General features: G+C 45.0%; 1 protein-coding gene across 1 annotated transcript in view; it reads left to right on the plus strand.

The window, feature by feature from the left end:
• The window catches only part of C8A (complement C8 alpha chain), a 19,571-nt gene extending 366 nt beyond the window's left edge, over positions 1 to 19,205 (plus strand). Inside the window, exons 2-11 of the mRNA XM_015636280.2 lie at positions 1,941 to 2,037; positions 2,972 to 3,116; positions 4,199 to 4,343; positions 5,901 to 6,090; positions 7,301 to 7,501; positions 8,785 to 9,025; positions 13,301 to 13,429; positions 14,077 to 14,234; positions 16,201 to 16,423; positions 18,445 to 19,205. Of these exons, the coding sequence (XP_015491766.1) occupies positions 1,941 to 2,037; positions 2,972 to 3,116; positions 4,199 to 4,343; positions 5,901 to 6,090; positions 7,301 to 7,501; positions 8,785 to 9,025; positions 13,301 to 13,429; positions 14,077 to 14,234; positions 16,201 to 16,423; positions 18,445 to 18,596 (1,681 nt within the window). The 3' untranslated portion in view covers positions 18,597 to 19,205. The remainder of the gene's footprint in view (positions 1 to 1,940; positions 2,038 to 2,971; positions 3,117 to 4,198; positions 4,344 to 5,900; positions 6,091 to 7,300; positions 7,502 to 8,784; positions 9,026 to 13,300; positions 13,430 to 14,076; positions 14,235 to 16,200; positions 16,424 to 18,444) is intronic.
• Positions 19,206 to 19,736: the final 531 nt, after the last annotated feature.

Raw genomic sequence — 19,736 nt, forward strand, 5'->3', positions numbered from 1 at the left:
AAATTAAATTAAAAATTGGCATCTGTCCAAAGCCCAAGCCAGTCACTGTAATTCCTTCTTAAAGGAACTGTTTGCACAATGGTTTTACAGATGACTATTAAGCCTTCTTAAACTTCCTTACCGAAATTACCAGGCTGGGTTTGGGCACTTGAAATGAATTCTCTATACAGGATGATTTATGAGTTAATATTTTTCCTATTCTTTTGCATTATAATTATTTTACACTCGACAACATGAAGCTAACAAGTGCATGTGAGTAACCCAGTTTTCAGTCCAAGCCAGATCCTCACACCTCAGGTTTTTTTTCCCCCATGAACAATATTGTTAACCTATCTGAGTGTCACTTGGGCTTTGAAGGAAAGGAATAAACAAGTTACATTTTTTTCTAAAGCTATAGTGTCATGATAGGGAAATGGGTGGATTTATTTTTTTTCTACAGCTATTAATTTCAAGCTTGTTGTAAAGGCAAATATGATTTAGGAGGATCAAAAAAAGGTATCAGTGATAATTGGAACATGGAGACAAGGAGAAGGCAGAAAGAAAAAAAAAACTGTGGTAGTGATACACTTAATTATGAAGGCTTATTCCGATAATCCCTTTTGAAAATGAACAAAGACGAGATTTTTGATGTTTGATGAACTTATCAAACAAGGCAGAATAATGAAGAGGGAAATGTAAAATCCAATCGAAGGCGAGCCAATTAAGTACTTGGAGAAGTGCTGAAGGATGCAGCCCACAAATCCTCCTGTCAGAGCAAAAAGGCATCAATACCTGCACGTCCTCCAGCTCTGGGTTCATCTGCAGCCTCCTGGGTTTTCAGTCTGCACCCACAGGTTCCCTTTCTGAGCTGCTGTGGCTTCCATTCAGTGAATCTCTCTTCCCCAGCTTCTGGTGGATCCCACATCAGCTATGTACCTCTGCTAATTATCAATATTTCTCTTTGGACCGCAGTCTTGTAGGTGAAATGGACTGCTCACTAGTTAATCACCAAAATAATAATAAAAATAATAGTGTTCTGACTCAGAATGAACCCTCAAATGCTTTGAAGGCTGTGGATACGCAGGGTTGTATTTGTACGTCACAGATTGCTCCTCAAGACAAAGAAATGGCTCATGAAATGAAGGTTTTAGGAGGAGAGACAGAACTAGAGATCATAATGACTGGACTGGGAGGCAGGAGAAGTATTTGCTGGCTGTTGTGTAGTGATATTCACAGTATGTGCAGAGAGTCTAATCCAAGAGCCACTACAATACTGTACCTTTGCCCTTTTCTCCTTTCATAATATTCCTTTAGTTATTTTCTTCTTTTCAGAGTTTGTGTATTTTGTTTTAGAAACACTCAACCAGCAAATTCTTAGCCGAGGTCCTTTGTACCTTGTTCTCTCAGCACTGTTGGTGCAGCCATTCCCACCCCTCCACAAAGCCCAGGGAAACCAGGATCTGATTTCCCACTTGCTGGGAAAAATCCTGGGAGGTCACACTGGTGTAAAGAGAGTGACTTCAAAACAGGCTCAGTAGTGATAAACATCCCTGCTCCTGGAGATTGTGATGTGCTTCTGAAAAGAAAGGCAAAAAATCAGCTTTTCTTTAAAACCCGTCTCTCCGTGACATTCCTTCTGTTTACTCAGGATGGTTGCTCATATATATAGATATCTATATATGTATCTATATATAATTGCAATCTACCAATTGGAAAGGGCAAAGATGTCTTGGGAGAGCAGGAATCCCAAGGCAAGATCCCCAAGTACTGCACCTGCAGGCCCTGTTCAATTCTGATGGTGAATACTTGGATGGGACATCTTGGGATGCTTCCCATTTCCTACAGACCAGCTTCCTGGTGGAAAAACACACACACACAGATAATTTTGCCCCTTCCAGCCTCCAGCCACTCTCAAAACACAGCTTCAAAGACCTCAGACCACTCTTTCTTCCCCTCCCTAGAAGGAGCAGCAGAAATGTTAATTCTCCAGCTCCTGTCGACTGTCAGCTGAGCCAGTGGTCAGGATGGACTGATTGCTTCCCTTGCCAAGAGAAAAAAGTAAGGATCCACTGTAATGTATTCATTCATCTTCAGATGTGTCTGTGATGAGGATGTACACACATTAATTATATATATTATACATATTCATCATTCTGAAGCATCCAGTAAACTCATCCAAATATGATGGAAATGCTCCTCTGCTAGAGAGGCTCTTATTTACCCTGGTGTAAGCTGGGGAATAAATTCATTCGAGGCAGCAGAACAGGAAAACCAAAATCAAGGCAAATGGTGGAAGAATCAGGCCAGAATACTTGCCCAAGACTTTCTTCCTTTTCTGTCTCAGATTTAATTAAGTATCCCTTGATTTTTAATGCAAATAGTCCGGTAAAAAGAAATTAGAAGCAGCCTTCATGCATCAGCTCTTCTTCTCGTATTTTTATATCATTTCACATATGTCTTCATACTTTGAGAATTTATTTTCAAATACCTGACATAATTCTGCTTTCTACTGAGTTTATCTTCTCCCTGCCTTTTTTGTTCCTGTGCTTATAAACAGTATATTATCAGTAAATAATATGGCTCTTCTCCCTTTCTTTTTTCCCTTCCTAGTTTAAAGAGCAGCATTTCTCATTAATAATCCATCAGAAATGTTGCAGGATCAGTGTTGTAATTAGTGTCTGTGTCCATCTGAGCCTGGTGCATTGCAGGACAAAGCATATGCAGCTGGAAAAATGCCATATTTTTCCAAGGTATAAAATAGAGATATTTTTAAAACAGTCCTTCCAGCCCCCTCTAAGTCCACACGTATGAACTCCAGACAAATCTGAGCTCCCAACTCTCTGCTGACTCTCCTGCCTTTACTACATATGAAGTCTTCAAGCCACACACACACATAGAAATAGGAATATATATTAAAATGATAGTTTTGATTGCTTTATGGCCTGGGGAGGGGATTCCTGTGGGGGATACACGTGGATGTGTCTCTGTGCAGCACCGCTACCGGCGGCTGGTGCAGCCAGCAGAGTTTGGAGGGCGACGCTGCGCTGGGCAGCTCTGGGATGAGCAAGCCTGTCGAGCTGAGACAACGTGCACAGAGCCACCAGGGTGTGGGCAGGACTTCCAGTGCGAGGGAACAGGTGAGTGACCCAGGCACAAACGCCTGCCAGAGAGGTTTTGGTCCTGGGGGTATCGGTGCCCTGCCCCGGGCAGCAGGAGGGAGAACCAGTAGGAGAGAAAGCAGGAAATTCCCCCTCTTCAGTGTTTTCCTCTTACAGAAATCCATCCACTTTACGCTGGGATTTGGGTAGAAAAGAAGGCTGTGTGACATGGAGAATGTGAATTTTTCAGTGGAACAAAGAGAGTAGGAATATTCTGCTCCAACTGCTGTGCTGCACGCTCACACTCCCCTCGGCGGGCACAACGCTCCCGCAACGCGCCGCTTTCTCCCCTGCTAGAGACAGAGTTCAATCATCAATCCAACCAGCAATCTGTTGGGGTGATTTACTTATTTTTAGCCACCTCCAGCTCTGAGGATTAGGATATAAAACGGCTGTTCTCTGAAACTTTGACTAGCCTTGACAGATTTTTGTTTCTATACAAATGGCTCAAACTTCCCTCCTGAGCATTTAATGAAAATTCTGCTGAAATTTGGAGCCACAGGTCAGCTCTGTGACCAGCTCATCAGCTGGAGCAGGTTATCATCACTCCACTGGGGTAAATTAAGCAGTGACAGCTCCCTCCTCAAGGCTTTCTCCATGCTTCCAGAAGCAAAAGCCCTTCCACATTGCCTTCCCTGAAAATATCCCTTCTTGCAATTAATTACTGCAATAAACTCCCCAAATGCCTCTTGCAATAGGAAGAGGAAAAGGTGCACTTTAATAAGATGGAGTTGACTTCCTTAAGCCAAGGGGTGAAGCTATTCCTATAGCAACTTTCCAAGAGTGTGATTTTAGAAAATAAAGTCAGGACAGCGAGGTGACCTCTCCTTGATTCCCATCTGATGGAAGCCCACGGGAGTGGCCACGGCTTGGACTCCGTGCTGTGCTTAGGTCCCAGACGCTTGGAAAAGCAAATTCCCCACGGAATAAAGCTGTGTTTAACACTCAGCATGACCTCTTGTGGCCCTGAGATGTGGGTGAAAACCAGCACAATCAGTGCAAGCTGCCAGCCAGGATTTCTGGAGGGTGGATAAGCCACCGCCTGCATCTGTGCACTTTAGGGCGCTGCATTAAACGGCATCTCGTGTGCAACGGAGACAGAGACTGCAGAGATGGCTCTGATGAGGATAACTGTGAGGATGAAGATATTGAAAGCCCTTGTGAACATCTGTTCCCAATCCCAGGGGTGGAAAAAGCAGTCCAAGGGTGAGTAATTAATCAATAGCTGCTCCTCTCGCAATCAAAACAGGATTATGTTTCTTATATTGCTCTTCCTTAGTGATAGCAGTGATCCATGAATTGATAGGGGGCTGTGCAAAACCCAAAGGGGAGGTGCTGTCCCATGTGGCTGTGGGGGGCAATGAGGGTTCATTCCAGCTTCTATTTCAAATTCTGCCTCAGATCTATTACCTGACCACAGTACTTGTGATGCCCTTTTTATACTCCTGAAAAAATAGATCCCAGTTATCTCACAGCCTTCTCCAGTTGTTAAAAGTAATAGACTAAAGCAAACAGCAGACTTTGGAGGTACAGCACCCTGCTGGCATTCATCCTTAAGGAGATTTAACTCCAGGATTTAGGACTGCAGAGCACAGATTCAAGGCAGAGAGCCTGAGTTCCACATGAGCATAGGTAAATACTCCTATCCACAAAAATGTTTCCCTGCTCAGTTTCAAATTTTCATTAGGTGATAGAGGCAAAAAGAGAAACCCAGAATAAAATGAAACTGAAAGGCAAATTGTGGCTGTGACTCTCTTGTTGAAAATCTTGTGTTTTGACTGAGCTACTGCTCAGTTTCCCTTGGAGAACATGGCCCTGCCTGTGCCAGAGGGATTGGAATGGGATGATCTTTAAGGTCCCTCCCAGCCCAAACCATTCTAGGATTTTATGGATGTGGGCTATAGGGTGAGAATGGAGCCAGCCATTGTGTAACTTTCCCATCAGCTCAATCCAACACTCTCTGCATTCCATGAGATAAATGTCTCTCTGGCCAAGGGCCTGGGAGGATCCATCAAAAGTTTTACAAGGCATGCATTAATTTTCACCGAGAACCCTGTTTAATTTTGCTCTCTGAAGTGCTTCTCCTGCAGAACACACAAAGCAATGGCATTTGCTGTCTTAGTCCTAGAGATGGTTCCCTGTTGAGAAGAGCAGTGCTGCTGTCTAGTTTGAATAACGCTTTCACTTTGGGCCACAGAATTACATGGAATACTAAGTAATAGGAGGGATTTCAGAGGGCAGCAGCTGTGAGGGCTGGAGAGCAGGAGGAAGGAGGAATAAGGAAATAATAAGTGACAGACTTGGCAAAGCACAGGCTTCATGTCTAAGGAGGGTGTTAACTACCCTGAGAAACGGGACCATTATTAAAAAGGAAGAGATGAAATTAAGATAGAAAATAATTGCAGAGAATGCCAGGAAGCACTTTGTGACAATGAGATGCATTAGGCTCAAGAGGAACCTGGAGGAATTCCAGGACTTTGGGACGTTCATAGCTGAACTTGCTGGGAGGGGCTGGGCAACTTCACGGATTTCTTCCTTTTCTCACGTGTGAGTCCAAATTAGTGCCTTGGAAATAAAATGGCTGTTTGTCTCCTGGTAGCTTTGGGAAGGAGACAGCAACGAGATAACAAACCCAACCCAGCTTTAAGTCCTATTTCAGTTCCTTGAGGACAGATAACCTGTAGCGTCAGGAGAACCTGTGACAGAGAGTGAGGAAATAAAACCAGAGCTATGATAACCTCCTGAACGCTACCTCTTTCCAAGATACAACACCCTGACACAGGAAGGGAGACAGAACATTTACGACCCCGGGTTTTTTGGGGGGCTCTGTGAGTACGTGTACAACGGGGAGTGGCGGGAGCTGCAGTACGACGCCGCCTGCGAGCGCCTGCACTACGGAGACGACGAGAAGTATTTCCGCAAGCCTTACAACTTCCACATATTCCAGTTCCTGGTGAGTGCTTCTGGAGGCCAAATTTAGCAGCCATTTCCCAGCTAAAAAGCCAAACTCCCCACAAAGACATCAGGTACATTCCATCCGTAGGTTTTGTTTAAGGTACCTCAGCAGGCACTCGATGGTGCAAACGCTGGTTTTTGGCACGTAGGGAATTCACTGCTTTATCTCCCAGGCATCCCCACTGCTTCCTCTGGACCAGTCAGAGCCAAGAGAGAGGTGTTGTCTCTAGATTCTGCTATTAATGAGCTGTAGAGCTTACACAAACCTTTTGCCTCTCTGGGGATGGAGCTGGCCATGTGTAGAATGGTAACAATGCTGCTGTTCAATATTTGAAAGCATTTTAAGTGTATGGCGTGGTTACAAGGGGCATAAATCCGAATTCTGAGTGAGACAGGGATCCTAAAACCTATCACTGGGATCACAACACTTACAGTCCATGAGGTCACATCTGATGTTAGACACCGATCCACGCAGAGCAAGGATTCAGTTTGGGTCTCCCACAATCATAAGTGGGTGGCTTGACCACACTGTGACATGAACAAATGCAAACACATTATTCATGGGAAATATTACTCAATGGAAGTAAGTTTTCATGTCCTCCCAGCAGGCAGAGTCCCTCAGTCCCCAGTTTGGGGCTGGCTTTTTACAGAGCTGGCAAATGGCACAGCCCAGACTCAGCAGAGCTGTTTGATTCCACGTGCCAGCAAAGTGGAGCTGTCAAGGAAAAGGTCACTTCCCTAAAACACAGGCAAAACAATGTTTGTTTTCTAGCCTTGCCATTGTAAATAGATGTTGAATTTTTCTTCTCCTAAATAAATTCATCCAGAAGCAGGCTGGAGAGAAAAAAAAAGTCAGTCCAAATCGTTAAGATTTGGCAGAGCTGGAGGGAACTGGAAGGAGGGTTTTATAATGGGAAGTGTCAGGCTGTCTTAATAGGTACCATTACCAGCTCTGGCTTTGAGTGGCTAAACACAAACCTCTCCCCTGCTTGGAGATGGATGAAGCAAAATGCTTGGCTTTATCCACATTTCTCACATATTTCCAAATGAAATGGCACAGGACTTAATTCCTTATTCCACATTCACTGAAGTCAGTGCTGGTGCTGTCAGGAGCATCACGAGCTTTAACAGAGGTATTCCTTCAAGAAATAGAGATTAAAAAGGAAGGGAATCACCTGAAAAATTAATGTCTGCTCCTTTCATTTTAGACTCATGCTGATTCTGGATTTGCTTTTGAGTTTTACGAGGATTCAAAGGACCTGCTTGACGCCCTTAAAAGTGATAAATCCAAAACAACAGGCTTCACCATTGGAATTGGGCCTGGAGGTGGAGATCTCATGTTAAACCTGGGCCTCACTTTATCAGGTGGCAAAGGATCCCTGAAGAATTTCACACAATATGATGCAAAGGTAAAAAAAAAAACAACAACCCCAACCAAATCAGTGATGCATCTGCTCCAGACACATCATCTGTGCACGGCATGGTCTGGCTGTAACTTATGTCAGTTTATTCTCTCAATTGCATTTTTTAACACAGGGTAATTGTACCTTAATTTGTTCATGTAATTGCAAATGTATGATCGTTAGTAATCCTGTTTGCTGCTCTTGGTATGTTTTAGCAAACAGGGAGTGGGAATAAAATTGAATTACGGAGTGCCACGGCGCATGTCATCTCACCCCATCCTGTTTCATGGCTACATTAAGCACATAAATAAAAAAATGCTTAAAAGTGACGATGAGGGAGGAGGGAATATCAAGATGCTGATCAAAACAATTATCCTCAAGGAGTGATCTCTGGTAGCAAATATATCTTGCTCAAATTAATACGAGATGCCTTGTGATGGAGAAATAGGCTACTTTTTACAGGAGGTTAAACCACCACGCTGAAAAAATAGTACCTGATAATAGGGTGTACTTCTCACAGAGGGTTTACATCATGGACTGGCTGTGATGACCTCTTTCCAATCTAATAACATGAGTGCTGGTATTTCCCACATTTACCGTGCCCCATCTCCACTTGTCTCTGGGCTGCTGACAGAAAACAATAAAGAAGAATTACTTTGATGGTGTTCTGAGTTAAAATGCCCTTAAAAGCTGTTTGAAATGAGCACCATTATAGTATTTACTGTGCCCTTGTCCAGACTCACATGATGTTTGCAGCTAAATGATGATCAGTTATTGGAGGAATCATTTAAAGGACTGCTCATGTTGCAGTGGGGACTTGTCCAAAGCAATGGGAAATATAGAGGTGGAGCCTTGGAGCTGGTGGTTTATCCTGGAAATTCTCCCTCCATCAGCATCTTCCTGGGCAGGGAATCTCCCCTCTGCTGGGCTGGGCTTGACCCTCGTGCTTTGTCACTCATTGGGTTTGTGAAGAAAGCAAAAAGGGAATAAATGGTACGGAAAGGAAACCAGAAAAAGAAATTGCAGAAACGGAGAGTGGAGGGGAATCACGTGGAGCCCAGCTCTGATCACATTCACACATCAATAAAACCCTCCAAGGCCCTCCACCTCCACAGCACATCAGAAAGGGACTTTAAAAAGAGAATTACCATTATTTCATTTAAAATCAGGCTTGTTTTCATACATACACTGACAGTCAGAGAGTCAGGCTTTCCCCTGCAAACCTAAAAACTAGAAATTAATTTGTTTAAATTAATGATGACTGCAGCTCCTCTTTTCTTTACCTGCAGGATGTTGGGTTCATTAGAGCTGTGACCAAGGTGCAGACAGCCCGCTTCAAGATGAGAAGGGACAACATTGTTTTGGATGAAGATGTGCTGCTGTCCCTGCAGGACCTCCCAGACACCTACAACTATGGCTTGTATGCCAAATTCATCGATGACTACGGCACCCACTTCATGACATCTGGCACCATGGGGGGTGTCTTTGACTACATCCTTGTCATCAATAAAGAGGAAATGCGCAGAAAAGGTCAGAAAAATCAAAATACATTCTCTGTTCTCAGCTTTCTGCTTTAAACCTGGCGTTTCCAGGCTGGTGGCACTACTGGCCACGTGGCTTGGGGTCACCAAATGTGCTCTGATTTCAGAAGAACCTGGGTGAGGGTTTGGCCATTAAGGAAGGAACCTGAGCATTATTTTCTCAGTGTCACTTGCTAATCTTCTCCTTTTTCTTGTCATCTTTGTTCACCATTGAAGGCTGCAAAGCCACTCAGAGCTCAGCAAAGCAACCCTCTCACATTTCAGCCTGTTCGTAGTGAGGGCTGCAATTTTCTGTAGATGGAAATGCCACACTGCACTCAGCAATATCTCTGCCACTTTACTCTGCTTAATGTCACATCTGGAGCCTAACAGACCCCTGTTAGCTCCAGTTCTCAACAAATTGGAGTGTATGAGGCTGGAGAGCCCTACCTCCAAATCTCAGTTAGATAAAACACCCACTGCAGATGCTGAGAGTGTGAGAATTGCCATGGCTAGCAAGTCAAAAGTGTAACGTTTTTCCCAATCAAAAACATGGGATGCAGAACAATAATACAGGATTCTAGCTCAATAACCAGGTTGTCAACTTCTGTAAAGGTGTCAACAATGCAACAGATCCCATTTCCCCTAAGGGCCATCACTCTGCTGTGCTGAGGGTACCACTGCCTTGGTAACTCCAGGCCAGACAGTGATGCAGAAGGAAATTCTGATCTTGGACAACAGGTGCAAATTGCTGTAATTGCAGAAATTTCAATAATTTTCATGGTTCTGCCCCAGATTCTGCCTCTGGTCTGAAATGGTTTGGTCCCATATGCATTAGGATAACTATGCACTCCACATTGCACATTAACCATGACAATTTTTCCACAAGAAATTACTGATTGAGAGAATTTTCATCAAGTTCCTGAACCTCTAATGTTTGGAAACATGATGCCTCTTGAAATTACTTCTTCACTTTGAAGGGTGAGTGATATAGAAGTGAGCAAGGTCTTGGCAACCAAGTCTTCAGGAAGCAAACTGCCAATTTCAGAGGAAGAATTAATCAAGAGCATGTGGAGAGAGGCTATTATTTTGCTTTATCTTGTGCTTGCTGTGTATGTAAGGAGATTTACTGCTAAGAGATGCCTTATCTTAGGAAAGAAGGATACTGAAGTCCAGCAAAAGACAAAAATGTGCCCCAGTAGAGATGTAATTTTCATTCTAATGCAGAACCATTTTCATCTAATCCAGGGTCTGCCAGAAAGTCCAGCCTTACCAAGCCAGCAGTGCTGTGTCACACAACACTGACCCAGAAGGACCCACCTGCAGTGTCTGATATGCCACTGTCTGAAAGCATTTAGTAAAAAAACCCTGATTTCTCTAATGTTGATCACAGCCATGCTTGGAGGCTGTGTTTGCAAGAGGATTATCTCTCCTTCCCTGAGGAATGGTTAGGATCAGGATATAAGTGCTCAAGTCTTAAAATTAGAGCTTCCTAAGATATGTCTGAAGCTCTGCAGACACATCACTGAGTCCCCACAGGGCTGAGTGTGGAGCTGCTTTAGATCAACCACTGCATCCTGAGAGCCCACCCAGCCCACAAAGCTGTTTGTTAAATGCTCTGGAACAGAGAATATTATTTTTTTTTTTTATAGAGCACACTTGACTAAAGCACAGACTCAGGAAAAAGATCCCTTGGCTGAGTTCCCTAAATGAGACACAGCTTAGGTGGTCACTGAGCATCTGCTCAGCACAGAGCTGGACTTTGAACATTTAGGAAACCCAAATTTTGAAAATGAAATCACCTTCTCTGTTTAGATATCCACAACTCACTGCAGAGCTTAGGGCTGCAGTTTTGCTACCAGAACCATTCCCAGCTTTCAGGCTGCAAGGGCTTATATGGATGTGGTCATGAGTGAAATAAATACATATGTCAGAACGAGGTCCCTCGTTGCTCTGCCATCAATATTTTTCATTACTTGTTTTTAAAATAGATTGTTATGGTTCTATTATTTAGCAGAAAACAGCATAATGTGTTCACACATTACAAGAACATTTATGGGAGGAACATTATGCACGGAGTAAATTAGAAAGAGTCTTCATATATTCTGATTAATTCAAAATGCAGCAGTAAATCTAATCACTCCAGCACATTTAACTATCACAAATTATATCATACTAAAAAAAAACCAACCCTATCAGGGCTCCCCCCTCAAGTGCCAATATTTACTGAGGCCACCCTTTTGCAGTGATAACCACTTTTCATTTATCAAGACCCGATCTTTCTGTGACCAATAGCGAATGGTATCGACAGCCCCTCGCTGAACATAATTACTCAACGGGAACCATGGCAAATCAATTAATCAGGGTGTTCCTCAAGTTCAATTTTATGGCACTCCAGCACCAAGATAAGCAATCACTCATGTTGCTTTGGGTGAATGAACTTTACCCACTGTGTTTACAACTGTTGAACAGTTTAGTACAAGTAATTGAGTGCTACACGTTTAATCTTTCTCAAGGGCCCAGTTTTTGCGGTGGGATGCAGTTCCCACTCAAGTCTGGAGCAGGTTTCAGCTCTCTCCAGTTGGAACTCTCAGGATGCTGAGTACCTAAGCAGGGTTTGGACCCACCAGGCCAAGGAGCAGATTTGGGCCCCAGCTGGCTGCAGTGAGCCCCTCCTGTAGGGTGTGCAGAAGCAAACAAGTTTTCAGGTGACACCCCAGAGGGATCTGGACAAGCTCTGTGCCCGTGGGAACCCCATGAGGTCCAACAAGGCCATGTACAGGTGAAGGAAGGGGATTCTGCCCCTCTGAGGTCCCACATGCAGTGTTGCATCCAGCTCTGGGGTGCCCAGCCCAGGAAAGACATGGAGCTGTTGGGGCAAGTCCAGAGGAGGCCACAAAGCTGATTAGAGGAGTGAAAAACCTCTCCTATGAGAAAATGCTGAGGGAATTTAGATTGTTCAGCCTGGACAAGAAAAGGCCCCAGAGAAACCTCACTGCAACCTTCCAGGGGCCTATTAGAAAGACAGGCCTTAATCAGGCCCCATTGTGACGGGACAAGGGGTGATGGTTTTCAGCTAAAAGAGGGTCAATGTAGATTAAAAAAGACACTTTTTACAACAAGGTTGGTGAAACACTGGCACAAGTTGCCTGGAGAGGTGGTGGGTGCCCCATCCCTGGACACATTCAAGGCCAGGTTGGATGGGGCTCTGGAAAAACTTGTGTGGTTGAAGATGTCCCTGCCCATGAGGGAGAGGGACTGGGCCAGATGGCCCTTAAAGGTCCCTTTTAACCCAAACCAGTCCATATTTACACAAAACCAGAGCCATGAGTGTTTGAGCAATATTTTAAACACAAGCAAGGCAAGGCCCTGCTCCCCAGTGCTGAGGGGAGGCTGTTCAGCAGACAATGCTCCACGGTGGGACTTGGACAAAGGTTTAAACTTCAGACCATTAAACCACAGCACAAAACCCCCACTGATCTCTGTGCCTCCTCTCAATACCATGGTATTGATCACCAGGCTCCTTTGGAAAACACTTTAAGGTCCTCCAACAAAAAAAGAGCAATAGAAGTTACCTATTACTTACAATACCCACATTTACTGAAATCAATGGACTTTTTAACTACTAAAGAGCACAGGCTTATATTTGCAGTAGACTGAGGTGCTTACATAAAACCAGGCTGTATGAAATATGCACATTGCTTACCTTGGTGAAACCAGCTCATTAGCTCCCTTCTCCCCTCTGCAGTCGCTTCATGGCTCTCCAGTTACATATTTTCATGATGTATGTGCTGGTGCTGGCAGCAGCAGGCAGGAAAGCTCTGGCAGCTCTCAGCACACAGACCTTTTCTAAGATACTCCTTAAGGTGATGCTTAAGCCATTAATAGGTAGGTCAAAGCCTGAATTTAGGAAAATTAGTTTGGATCTATTGATTTCAGCTGTTGTTCCTGGTTTTACCTTAGTTATGTGTTAGTCTGTAAAAAATATCAAAAGTTTGTTGTTAAATACATAGATCAGACATGGACGTTTGTGCCCGAAGCCTTAAAGTTTTTACTTTCTTCTAATATTTTCTAAGGAAACAGCTTTTACACCTATTACATGATAGGCCAAATATACCCCAATAAAATATTGGGGTTTTTCCACTGTCCTCTGCCCAGAATAGCTTTTGACTTTGAAATACAAAGCCATGAAAATAACCAAATCTTTTATTCAAAGAAGGAAAAAAAAGTGGGAAAATGGACATCAGGAGCCACTGAATTTACCTGTCTACTTTCTGGTTTGCAGCCATCAGCACGGAGGAGATAAGTGCCTGTGTTGGCCTGTCCCTTGGCATTACAGCCAGCAAGGAGAAACTGGATCTGGGTGCAACTCTGACACACTCTGACTGCAAAAACAAAGGATTACTGAAAACTGGTACAGCAGCAGGGCAGGGGCTGTTGAGGCTCCTTGGGTCACTTGTTTTGGTCACTTGGGCACAGAGACTCGTGTAGGGGCACACAAGGAGTGAGGAAGGGAGCCCTGGTGCCATTCCCCAGACAAGGTGGGACCACAGAAACTTTGGGTCTGCATCTCCAGGACTCCTGATCCCTCTTAAAAGAGCAGGAATTGATGTAGCAATGTCTGGATTAGAAACAGAGGCCGTGGGGTGGCTGGGAGGCTGCAGTCTACAGCAATGACAGACTGGGTGTGCATGGCAACTAAAACAAGTCAAAATAGACTCTAAAAAGTGCTCAAAGAGGGCAGGAACCCCCAGATTTGTACATTCCATAATGAGCTATAGACAGTGTGATCCACTGCCCATGTCCTACCCAGAAACCAAGGCTGGAGGAGTGCAGGCTCTTCAGGTTTTATCAGCTTAGAGGATTTGGGATTCTCAACTTGTCACCTTGTGATGAGGTGGCAGGGCTCACCCCATGAGCAGAAAGCAGGGAGCTCACATCCATCCCAAGAGGCAGCTCCCTGGTAGCCCCCTGCATGATTGACCTCACCTCCATTTAGCAGTTTCTGGGGTCTGTGTGGAAACAGCAGCTGAATAACACCTGTGCAATTCAACTTTCCAGATGCTGAGAGCCACAGTGCAGTTGTGGAAGATATTATTCCCCGGATTAGAGGGGGAGACACCAGTTACAGCGGAGGGCTCCTGAACAGTTGGGATGGCAAAATGTATCGTCACTGGGCCAGGTCATTAAAATATAATCCTGCTATTATTGATTTCCAGGTAAGGCTTTTCTGCAGTTGAAGAAACTCTGCCGCTCTAAGGAATGAAAGTGTAGCCGAGCAGATCATTTCGTATTTTTATTGTGATCCCATCACAGAACAAGATTAAATGTAATGGGCCACTGATCTGGTAACCTCTTATTCATTTCACAATGGGGAGTACATCTCCCACTGACTGCATCCACAGGGAGATGGACAAGGAGCTTAATGCTGGATTAGTGCCAGGTTAAGTTTCTGATGTGTTCCCCCCAACAGCTTCACAATGAATTGCAGCTGTATTCATCCCTAGTACTCTCCCTGATGCTGTCTGCCCTCCTGTATAAGCAGGGGACTCACAGGGGGCTGGGGAAAGTGTTTTGTTACCCAGCAAAAGCTCTGCACAGACAGGTCCTCTCCAGGAGTTCTCTGAGCAGGGAGCTCCTGGCTTCTCTGTCAGGTGGGTCCTGTCTTCCTCCACACTCCAAAAAGAAGGTCTGTGGCCATAAAAGTCAGCAAAGCCCCAGTCTCCCTTTTGTTTCACTGGATGCCCCATAAAACAGGAACTGTCTTATAGGGCTTCTGTGGGGAGGGAGGAGATGGGTGCAAGCAGAGGGGATGGAAAGGGACAGAGAAGAGCAACCCTACAAAAAAATAATCCAGGGTAGAGCTGGCACCAGGGCATGGCCACAACCCCTCAGCTATGGTCAGGAGGACCCCAAGATGCCAAGATCACCAGTCTGCTCCAGGAGAAGCTGTGGCATGTGGGGGAAGGATCTCTGTCATGGCAGGGACACGCTGCCATTTCTATCCCTCTTGTCTTCATTTGAAAGCAGGGCTGAAAGCTCTGACAGAGAGTGGGAGAAGGGAAAATGGATTTGGGAATTATCTGTGTTATTGGCAGGGCAAGAAGGACTGTGCAAGCCTTCCCGGGCAGCACCTGGTGGCAGAAAGTGCTTTCAGTTCCAGCTGCAGGTTATTCACCTTTTTGCACAAGTTCCCATCAGTTCTGGGCAAAATTTGTTGCAGTTTTCCAGTAAACCATGCACTGACCTCTCTGTTGGCTGCTCCAGAGCTGAGCAGTCACCCTGCAACCAGAGCAGCCACTTCAGCAGCTCTTATCTGCAGCCCCCTCAGTTTGCCAAACAGGCTTGTGCAAATTTGCCTAAGAGTTCATCCCAAAGCCCAGCTGATCCTGATCCTCCCCACAAATCACTCTCACACTGCCTTGCTGACACCCAGGTCTTCTCTGGAACAAATTCCTGGCCTAGAAAGGGAGTGTTAGCACAGCTGCATCGATGGACAAATATTAAGTGTCCTCACACAGTCCCAAGATTTTAGCTTTAATACTCATTGAATATTAATATTCAGTTGGGCAAGTTATAATTGCTTCCCAAACTGGACTATTTTTGCTGACTGCTATATAGGAACTGTGTTTTGCTGCTGGAAAATATGATGAGCGAGTTACATTCCCAAAGCTGTAGATGACAGTATTATTTCACTACATCAAAGGGCAAAAAATATATAGGCAAAATTCTTCATTCTCAGCATTTACTGGATATTTCACAATCTGGCCACTGCAAGCGATAGGATGGCAATAAATTTTGATGACACCCTCTGTCCAAAGCTCTTACCAAAACATTTTCTTCAAAGAGGCAAAAAGCATGCAAGAATCTCAGGGATTGTGACAGCACTAAGAAATTAGTAAAAAAAACGGGCTTACTGGGGTGTTTTAACTTATCATTCGAATCCATACTAAAACTCCAAAGCATGTCCAGAAAAGCCAATCCCACACAAACCTCCAAGATGAGGAAGGTTTTGGACCGGTGGCTCCTCACTGGGGCAGCAACACATTTGCATGATGTACATGCAGCTGTCGAGGAAGACAAATGAGTTTTTCCCCAGTCCTGAATTTATCCAGCAATGTCACAGCATCCCAGTCGATGCCCAGCTGAAATTGTTTCCATGCCATCCATCTCCATTCCCCGCAGCTGCAGCCCATCCACGAAATCCTGCGCAGGAGCAACCTCGGCCACATGGAGACCAAGAGGCAGAACCTGAAGCGGGCTCTGGATGAGTTCCTGCTGGAATTCAGCCCCTGTCGCTGTGGGCCGTGCCAGAACAACGGGGAGCCCGTCCTGGTGGGTGACACCTGCTCCTGCCACTGCCGCCCTGGCTACAGAGGCCCTGCCTGCGAGCAGACTGAGCGCCCAGGTGAGAGCCCAGGCTCAGCAGGGCAGGGGGACAGGCAGAAAAGGGGATGGATTTCCCCCCTCCACGTGGCTGAACCAGCAGCTCCAACCATCCATGCCTCAATCCTACCTTCCCTTCTTGTTGCTTCCCTTATTTTGTTGCTGCATTATTCCGAGCGGCCCTGCAAGAGAATAAGATGGGCAGCTCAGGAGAGGGGGGAATGGCTTTAAATTGAAAAAGAGCAGGGTTAGGTTAGACATGAAAAAGGAAATCTTCCCTCTAAGGGTGGTGAAGCCCTGGCATGGGTTGTCCCACCCCAGGCAGTGTCCAAGACCAGGTTGGACAGCAGCCTGGGATAGTGAAAGGTGTCCCTGCCCATGGCAGAGGGGTTGGAGTGAGAGGTTCCCTTCCAACCCAAACCATTCTATAATTTATTATTACTATAAATAGTAATATTCATACAGATATTTATTTATATAGATATTTATTCATACAGATATTTATTTATATAGATATTTATTCATACAGATATTTATACAGATATTTATTTATATATCTATAAATAGAGTAGTGGAAATGAGGATGTGTTTAATTGCTGGGTTAAATCCAGGAAATCCTCTGGAGGGCTCATGGCATCCCACTAAGGATGGGTGCTCCAAGAGGGAGAGCACAAACCTCAGCAGGCAGGGGGAGGAGGGAAGGGGAAAGGCTCAGGTGCTCATACAACGTGCCACCAAAAAAAGCTGTTTTAGTGAAAAATTGCTACATTGCCAGATTTCCCACCCCATCCTGGGATGCACTTTGACTAGAGTTTCTATTTTGGGGTGAAAAAATATGTTCTTCCAAAGTGACAGGCTTATATTTATGTTTTCTTTGTCACTTTCTATACTACCCTAAAAAGTTAAGTGGGTAGCAGAAAAAGCCACGGATGGAACAGGCTCTTTCATTTCCAAAAAAAGTTGCAGCTCTCTCTGGATATTTTTGTCCTGATTCATTAAGCCAAAAAAAAATCAAAAAAAGAAAATCTATATATATATATATCTATATTTCAGCACATGAAGCTGGCAGAAAAATCCATCTTTAGATCAGTTCCACCAGGCAGAGCTCCAGTCCTTCAATTGTGGGCTCATCACTGGGGTCTCACCAGTGGAAAATCAAAGCTGTGATGAGATAAGGAGTTAGAGCAGATCTGGGGAGATGGTTTGTGAGGCTGAATGCCAAAGCTTTGCTTCAGTGACTGCAAAGTGAGTTTATTTAAAAAAAAAAATAAATCCAAATCTCAGGAATTTGCTTGGGAAACCCAGGACCTGCCACCAAAGCAGAGCCCTTGACTGGCCAGCCTTGTGCTCCTTGATTTTAGCAACAGTGGGGACAGGAACATTTCTAACTCATGGGCAACTTTTAGTTTCAAAGTTTCAGCTCCAAAACTCATTTAAGACCAAACTATTTTATTTTTTTTAAAAACACAATGTTCCAGCAGATGGAAAAAGCAGCTTCCCAGCCAGCACTAAGAAAGAGCACACACATCCATTTGTGCTGTCTGGATTAATAAAGTGCCCAAGCCAGGCACGAAGGCCAGATGAGTAAATAAAAAACGACAGTAAATGACAGCCATCAAGCATTCCCATCATTCAGGAGCAGTGCCATAATCCATAGTATCGACCTCTCCTGACAGCTCAGTCTGTACTGTAATGAAAAAGCTTTGAAATGACCCATCTCCAAAAGGACTTTTCACAACATCCCCACCACGTTAGGGGACTTTTGTCCCTCTGCCTTGGTCAGAGGCTAGGAAGTTGCTGCAGAGAGAGCTGTGAGCTGTGCTTTGGGAAAGGGAAGGCTGAGGGTTTCAGAGTTGGACAAGAAACAGCTGTTGGTGTTTGGGGCCATGCTGATTCATCCACTCTGGCTTCAAAGTGCCTTGATATCAACAGCCTGGGCATGGCTGGGATAGAGCAGGGAGTCTGTATCCAGAGGAGTTTCAGCCAGACCTGAAATCCCTTTTTTGGTTTGTTTTTCCCTTTTTTTTCCCTGTGTGTCCCCAGGTGGTGAGACAGACGGGCGCTGGAGCTGCTGGTCGGGCTGGTCCCCGTGCCAGGCGGGGACACAGCGGCGCAGCCGGCAATGCTCCAACCCTGCCCCACAGCACGGAGGGCAGCCCTGTGCTGGGAGAAACCTCCAGAGCAGAGCCTGCTGAAAGCCTAAGGTGCCTGGGATGGGGTGGTTTGGAACCTGGGCTGGGCTATAAATACTCCAGGAGTGTGACAGAATTACCCCTGGGAGAAATAATTCACCACTGATGCGTTTCAACAAATGCTGGAGTCGTTGTGCAAAAGCTGAGCAACTGCTCCCACGGTTTTGCCCCACCAGATGTGATGGGAGCCCCACCAGATGTGATGGGAGCCCCACCAGTGCTCAGCACCACTGCTGCAGCACAGAAGATGGCAGAGAATCCACCCAAAGGAGGTGGAGCTGCTGGGTGATCACGGGTGCCATGAAATAAATCCACGGCGAGTGTTTACATAACTGAGCTTGACTCTCGAGGAGTTTATGTATTTTCCTTTGGGAAACACAGGAAAAGCTCATGATCTATGCAGTTGGTATTGACATATGTACCACAAAACTTTTGTAAGTTGGCACTGTCAGATTTGTAAGTCCAGCATATTGGCCAGGGCTTCATTTGCAGCAAAGCCATATGCTGCTCTGCATGGAGAAGGCTTCAGCCTGAAGATGCTGAAGCATCCTTGCAAGATGCAAGCCCAAGCTGATGAGGAATTTTAAATAAATAAATAAAGCCATAAATAGAGAGGCTCGAACGCAACCGTTGGGCAGAGGATGTTCCCACACAGGCAAAGGCTTTTCCTCTGTAAGATCAGTGATGAATTGACTATTAGCACGCAGGCATTTTATCTCCCAGGCACACAGAGCCTGAGAAGATGCTAACAGGCTGCTTGATTTAAGGGGCTCCTTTGAATGTGAGACGTAAATCTCAGCACAAGAATGCACACAGTATTGAACTGTGTCCAGAGACCACGGCGACAGCCTGCAGCTCCCTCTTCTTAATGAACTGCCACAAAAACCTGGGATGGACGGAAGGCAAACGGCACTTCATTTTACTGAGCTTTTCATTGCGAGGGGAGAAGGGGGGCAGAAAAGCTCTGAGAAGGAATCAGGCATTATGAACAGCACCAAAACCTCAAAGCACAAAGCAGCCCTTCTGTAGACATTTGAATGGAGAGGGGGAGTAGAAAGGAATCATGGTTTAGTGAAAGAAATTGCTCAGGTGCTTGGAAATGCTTGTTTTTCAACTGTGTGTCAGTGGGGATTTACAGGCTGA

Source organism: Parus major, chromosome 8, assembly GCF_001522545.3.
Source record: "Parus major isolate Abel chromosome 8, Parus_major1.1, whole genome shotgun sequence".
Lineage (NCBI taxonomy): Eukaryota > Metazoa > Chordata > Aves > Passeriformes > Paridae > Parus > Parus major.